General features: G+C 46.4%; 1 protein-coding gene across 2 annotated transcripts in view; it reads left to right on the top strand.

Moving 5' to 3' along the window:
* Positions 1–6,987, top strand: part of Wdtc1 (WD and tetratricopeptide repeats 1) — a 49,498-nt gene that overhangs the window by 29,392 nt on the left and 13,119 nt on the right. For both annotated transcript variants that reach the window (XM_028759804.1, XM_028759805.1), the window contains exons 4-7: positions 202–248; positions 777–888; positions 4,002–4,189; positions 6,356–6,538. In XM_028759804.1, the coding sequence (XP_028615637.1) occupies positions 202–248; positions 777–888; positions 4,002–4,189; positions 6,356–6,538 (530 nt within the window). The remainder of the gene's footprint in view (positions 1–201; positions 249–776; positions 889–4,001; positions 4,190–6,355; positions 6,539–6,987) is intronic.

Genomic DNA, 6,987 nt, shown 5'->3' with positions numbered 1-6,987 from the left:
TTTTTTTTTTTTTTTTTTTTTTGGGTTTTCAAGACAAGGTTTCTCTGTGTAGTCCTGGCTGTCTTGGAACTCACTCTGTAGACCAGGCTGGCCTCGAACTCAGAAATCCGCCTGCCTCTGCCTCCCAAGTGCTGGGATTAAAGGTGTGCGCCACCACCGCCTGGCTCAGCTCTTTTCTTAACCCTCTGTTTCCTCCTCCAGGGTCACTCAGGATGTGTCAACTGTCTGGAGTGGAATGAGAAAGGAGAGTGAGTATGAGCTGCAGGGGCAGGGAAGGGGTCGGGTCGGAGCAGCTCAGAGAAGCGGATTCCCCAGCTTGGTACATCTAAGGAGATCGACTATGCTCTCTGACATCCTAAGCTTATCCGCGGCTGTCGACACAATTTAGCTAGGAACTCTGTATAGACAGAAATTTAGATAACATCCAAACCTTTTTCTTTTTTTTTTTTTTGTTTTTTTGTTTTTTCGAGACAGGGTTTCTCTGTGTAGCCCTGGCTGTCCTGGAACTCACTCTGTAGACCAGGCTGGCCTCAAACTCAGAAATCCACCTACCTCTGCCTCCCGAGTGCTGGGATTAAAGGCCTGTGCCACCACTGCCCAGCTAGAAATTCTCAACAAAGTAAAATATAATCTAGAAATATTTATAAGCTAACCCTAAACTGCAACATCTACTGTCCTTTGAGTTATCTGTGCCCACCTCCTATCCTCTGGGAATGGGCATGAGGCAGCCAGGGCTTCGAGAAGTAATTCTGTAATTCTCGTAATTCTGCCCTCAGCTTGCTGGCTTCTGGTTCCGATGACCAGCACACGATTGTGTGGGACCCACTGCACCACAAGAAGCTGCTCTCCATGCACACAGGACACACAGCAAATATCTTCTCTGTCAAGGTGAGCAAAACAAGCCACACGGCGGGACTGGGCTGTGGGCATGGTTGTATTGGTATAGCATGTCCCATGTGCATATCCCTGTGGTGTGGGAATTGGATAGTGCTGCTTGAACCCTGTCTCTTTTCCATGTTCTTCTCAAAACCATTGGCCAACTCAAGATCCACTTATATTTATTAAATTTTTGTATATTTGTTAGTCGGGGAATACATATGTACCATAGTGTGCATGTATGTTGTCATACATGTGGAGGTCATAAAACACTAGCATGAGTCAGTATTTGCCTTTCACCCTGTTCCCAGCACTTTATGGAGGCTGACTCCAGTTCTTCAGATCAGACTCCCATTTCTGACCTCCAAGGGTTGACATGCAAAACACTCATAGATCTTAGGGGGGAAAAAAAACCAAACACCTAGCATAGATTGTGTAGGTCTTCCACCTTGTCATAGGAAATAAATCTTTTCCCTTGATAAAAAGGAATTTAGTTGAGAGGAGGTGGGGAGGACCCTACAGACCTTGAAGCCCTGTTCTATGAGACTGTCCCCTGAACCTCAGCTCTATGGCTGAGAATGACCTTGATTGAACTTCAGATCCTCTACTATGTCTCCTTTGAGTACTTTACCATAAGTTTATATGGTGCTGGGGATGGAACCCAGGGCTTCATGGATGCTAGTCAAGCACTTAACAGTCTACAGTCTTTTCATCTCTATACACAGAAGTTAGGTCTTGACCCCAGAGAACAAACCCAGAAGTAGCTGTTAGGACTTAGAATCACATGTGGGGCTGGAAAAGGAAGAGCTCCTGAACAGCCTCTGAGATGTGTCCGAGTGAGGGGTCTCTGCAGGTGTGGAGGTGAACCACACAGAGGTGAGAGTGGGAACTTGGTTCAGATTGACCATCAACCTGGATCGAGATTTTGGGGAATCTGATGCCAGATGCTTTAAATTTAGCTATAGTTTAATCTGGAAAAAAGGTTTCCTGGCATAATACAATCCCTGGTGCAGACTGAATTGTAGTTACATTCATTGAAACTCGACCTGGGGTGCATGTCATTTCTTCCAAGCGATGAGTTCTAGGCTACCTGTACTAGCTTAAGGGCCTAACCAGTGGTCTGGCCTGGTCTTAGTCATACAAATAGCATAGAGGTCTTTTAGGCTATTAGCCACATCTGGTTTTTATTGTCGTCCTTTGATTTGCTTTGCTTTTCGGTTTTGGTGGCTTTAAAACACATTTTTTTCTTCTTTTCTTTCTTTCTTTCTTTCCTTCCTTCCTTCCTTCTTTCTTTCCAGCCTTTCTTTCTTTCTTTCTTTCTTTCTTTCTTTCTTTCTTTCTTTCTTTCTTTCTTTCTTTCTTTTTTGTTGTTGTTGGTAGAGTTTTTTGTTTGTTTTGTTTTTTTGTTTGTATAATAGTCTTGGCTGTCCTGGAACTCGATTTGTAGACCAAACTGGCCTTGAACTCACAGAGATCTGCCTGCCTCTGCCTCCTGAGTGCTAAGATTAAGGGTGCGCACCATCACCACGCAGCTAAAATGAAAAATACATTTTCAGCAATGTATTATTATTGTTTTTATATAAGTATGGGCTACAGGAGTGGGGCTGTATGGAGAGCCAGAGGACAGCTTTGTGAGATTGACTCCCTCCTTCCTTTTTGTGAGACCCCAGGCTTGATTTCAAGTCACCAGGCTTGTATGGCAAGTGCCTTCACTCGCTGAAGTCTTTCCAGTTTTGTTTTTTTAAAGAAAAGCCTCCTTTTCAATGGACACAGTTAAAAAACACTGCCCCTGGGCATTTACCATAGTCCATCCATGCTCTCCCCCTGGTGGCGACTGTGCGACATTGCAAATCTGGCAGCACTGAGGGCTCACTTCATTTATTTTTGCTGTGGCTGGAATCAGTGCTGCCTCCACACAGGAGTAAAGATTGCTGCATGCCCCTAAAAATAAGTTTATATATTCCAATTTCTAAGTGGCAAAGCATAAAAGCGTGTTTTTTTGTTTCTCTTCCAAATAAAAACTCAAAAGGAGAGCTGGGATATAGCACTGTGGTAGAGCAATTGTCTGCCATTCTCCATGCCAGTATCTGATCTGTCCCCAGTACAGGGAAGGAAGGAGGGAGATGGACAGACAAGACAGACAGACAGACACAGAGAGGTGGGGGAGGGGGAGAGGGGGGAGAGGAAAGGAGGAAGAGAGGTTTTATTCACGCTATCTGGAATGCTGTGTTCCCTCTCCACTTGACGGGTTATGGTTGTAGTCTTAGTGGTCAGCCTTCTCCACTGTTCAACATCTGGTCTCTTCCCACTGTTGGCTATATAAGGAGTGTTTTGCTGAGCATTTTTGCCCCAGATCCCCTTTTCTCTTTTGTATCTTTCTTAGAAATGGGAGTTTAGGTCAAAAGATGGGAATTGCTTTTTAATCCAAACCTGGATGGCTGTATGTATGTATGTATGTATGTACGTACCTGTGAGTGGATGGATAAATGAATAGGTGGATGGATGAATAGAAGGACTGATGTATGTATAAAGCCGACAGTCTGGGTTTGAACAGTCTTGCTGTGTTCTGAATCTCAGTGGTTGGTTGCTGTTCATTTGCTTGCTTTACTTTATTTTGATGCTAGAATTGAACCCAGGACGTCAAGCATGTTACACATGTGGTCTGCAAGTAAGACACACCCTTAGCCATGACTCTTAAAGGTTTTTTTCTTCACCTATGCTCAGGATTAAACTTTGGGTTTTACACATACTGAGTGAGTGCCCACCACTAAGAGACATACCCAGCCTCTGGCCTGTTGTCTGGTATTTGGAGCTTCTTAGTGAGTGATATCGAGGCTTATCATTCACTCAGCTCCTGCTTGGAGAGAATCAGAAGCAGGGCTCCTTGGGCAGCACCGCTCAGCGTGAGTGGTGACCGCTCCGACTGCACCAAGTACAGGTCTTGATTGAACTTTTGTGCAGATAGGCTGCTGCTCGACAGCCAGACTTATTTTGGTGAGCTCTTACAGACAGACTTACTTTCCTAAGTGAGAGAGAGGGAGAAGGCGTACTGACATCCAGGCCAGTCTCCTTCAGTGCTCAGCTCTACCCTGTCTCCTGCCAACCATTCAATCTCTTGTGAGCAGTTCCTGCCTCATGCTGGAGACCGCATCTTGATCACGGGGGCGGCTGACTCCAAGGTGCATGTTCACGACCTCACGGTGAAGGAGACGACCCACATGTTTGGAGACCATACAAACCGGGTGAAGCGCATTGCCACGGCACCCATGTGGCCTAACACATTCTGGAGCGCTGCTGAGGATGGGCTCATCCGGTAAGGGTCTCTGCGTGAAATGACTTGTGTGTCCTCCTTCCACAGCCCTGGTCCACCCCTCCAGCAGACAGGAAGTGGGTCTCCCCCTGTTCCAGTGTCCTGAGTGATTGTGTATTTGTCCTGCTCCCTTCAGACAAAGATGATGTTATTGTCCTTCTTTCGTTTTCCCTTTTGGGTGCTGGGCAGCAAACCCATAGCCGCTTACATACCAGATAATTTTCTACCATTGAGCTAAGTTACAGACACCCCTGTTTCAGGGGAGGGTTGGATGCTGAGATGAGGCTCATTCTGTAGTCAGGTTGTACTTGGGCTTAGGTCTTAGCTCCTCAGCCGCTCGAGTCCTGAGAGCACGAGCATGCTCATCCTCAGTCTGCCCTACTCTGATGTTATGAGAGAGGATGGCTTCAGACACAGGGCTCAGTGGATCCCACTCTGCTTCCTAAGCAGCTAGATCTATGAGCGTGTACCATTCATTAAGTAATGTATGAACTCATTACAGTGTAGTTACAGGCAGGTCGCTGATGCAAGGCAGACAGAACAGGTCCAGTCCCAGTTCTTTCTTAGTGTTACATGTGAAAAGGCCAGTGCACCCCAGAACTTTAGTCTCTATTTATAAGATAGGAATAATCATGATATCTCCTTTATTAATCTGAGTATGATAGCTGAGAACATTCATGCAAAACACACACAATACTTAAAAGACTGCCTTGGTCAGTAGCGTGCTCAGGAAGCACTTGCTGACCTAACAGACCTCCTGGCTGTCAGGGCCAGCTGGTAGAATCCTAAGGATCTCGGCAGAGTTGTAGGCAGCAGAAATATCCTAGCAGTGTATGAATATGACCTGGGCTTCGAGAGCAGACAGTCGATGGGAGAGAAGAGGCAGAGTGGATTCCCTGCCTGAGTAGGTGTAGAAGACAGGGTAAAGTGGCATACAAGATAAAGAACACCGTGGGTACAGGATACAGCTCTCAGCAGCAGAGTGCTCACCTACGCCATTTGAAGCCCTAGAGCCAATTCCCTAGTTCAGAGAGAGGGAAGAGAAAGGCTGTACTTATAATTGGCCCATATAGAAAGCTGAGGAAGGCAAGGTAGGTGAAATTGGGTCTTAAAAGTCAGACTGTGGATTTGATAAACTTAACACTCAGGCTGCAGGTATCAAGTGGCAGAAGGGCGATGTCAGACTATTTTAGGAAGAGCATTCCAGTTAAGATGGCCTAGAAGGACCAGTTAACTATGTGAGGCTTTTAGAGCCAGCCCCCTTCTGGAGGATCCTGTGTAGTGCAGCAAAACTGTCCCTCTGCCCTAGCAGGACTGTGCTACTGCTGTCTTTGCTTTTCCTTTGCCGTGCAATTGGGGCTGAGGGGCTGAGGGCCTGGCTCTCAGTTCCCTTTTCTCTTACCTCCATGGAGCCCTTGTTTCCTGACAGTAGATTAGAATGAAGCATCACAAATAGGTTCTTGGGGCTTGGAGGTTTTTGTTTGGTTCATTTTTAAGAAGAGGTCTAACTGCATCTCAGGCTGCCCTCATCTTCACTATGTAGCTCAGGACTTTGAACTCATGATCCTCCTGCCTCAGCCTTCTGAATGCTAGGATTATAAGCATGTACGATGACACCCAGCTAACATGATAGTTTACATGCTATAGCCTTAGCAGGTGTCCCACTCTGTACTTCAAAGATGTGGTATCTCAGATAGTTTACTGACTTTCTTTGACCATTGGTGTTGTAGTGGTACAGGGCTGGTGGTGTTTTATACGAAACACTCAGGACCGTGTCAGATGAACAGCACATTTCTGCTCAGTATTAGCAATCAGTGGTGGAGAACAGTATCCACCAATAAGTATCAGCGGGAATCTCAACTGTAGGGTCTGCATGAAGGGTTAGTTTAGGATAAGCCAGAGTATGTTAGCCAGGCATAGTGGCGCACACCTTTAATCCCAGCACTTGGGAGGCAGAGGCAGGCGGATCTTGAGTTGGAGGCCAGCCTGGTCTACAGAGTGAGTTCCAGGACAGTCAGGACTACAGAGTGAGACCATGTCTCAGAAAAAAGGGCTACTATATGCATCTGGCTTGCAATGGAGACATTCCCCTCTTGCTTTACAAGAGCTTGGTTTCTCCCCTGCTTTCTACATAAGAACCCTGGTCACTAATTTCGTCCTCTCTTACAGCCAGTATGACCTTCGGGAGAACAGCAAACACTCAGAGGTGCTGATTGACCTAACAGAGTACTGTGGCCCCATGGTGGAGGCCAAGTGTCTCACCGTCAATCCCCAGGATAACAACTGCCTGGCAGTAGGGGCCAGTGGGCCCTTTGTGAGGCTCTATGACATTCGAATGATCCATAACCACAGGTACGACCAGCAGCCTTGTGGGCAAAACACTGGGAACACTCTGCATCCCCCTCACATAATTTCCCTATAGTCCCACCCCACAGTCACTGTGTATTTCATGCTAGTTACCTGACTACTGCTTGTATTGTGCAGAATAGTAGTCTTACAGTCAGTTCTTTGTGCGTGTGGGGGCAAGGGTACTCTTCTGTGCCGTGGTGCATATGTAGAGGTCAGAGGACCTTTAGGGAGTCTGATTCTGCTCATTCCACCTTGTGGGTCCTGGGAAATTGAACTCTGGTCATCAGATTTGGCAAGTGGAGCCAGTTTAGCAGCCCTAGAGTCAGTCTTGATTTTTGTTTTTTCCTCCCTTTGCTCCCTTTTCTTGAGTTTTGAGACAAGATCTTGTTATGTATTATGTAGTGTACACACACACACACACACACACACACACACACACACACACACACACA

This window comes from Grammomys surdaster, unplaced genomic scaffold (assembly GCF_004785775.1).
Source record: "Grammomys surdaster isolate TR1022 unplaced genomic scaffold, NIH_TR_1.0 126313, whole genome shotgun sequence".
NCBI lineage: Eukaryota > Metazoa > Chordata > Mammalia > Rodentia > Muridae > Grammomys > Grammomys surdaster.
This window is presented reverse-complemented; position numbering and strand designations above follow the sequence as displayed.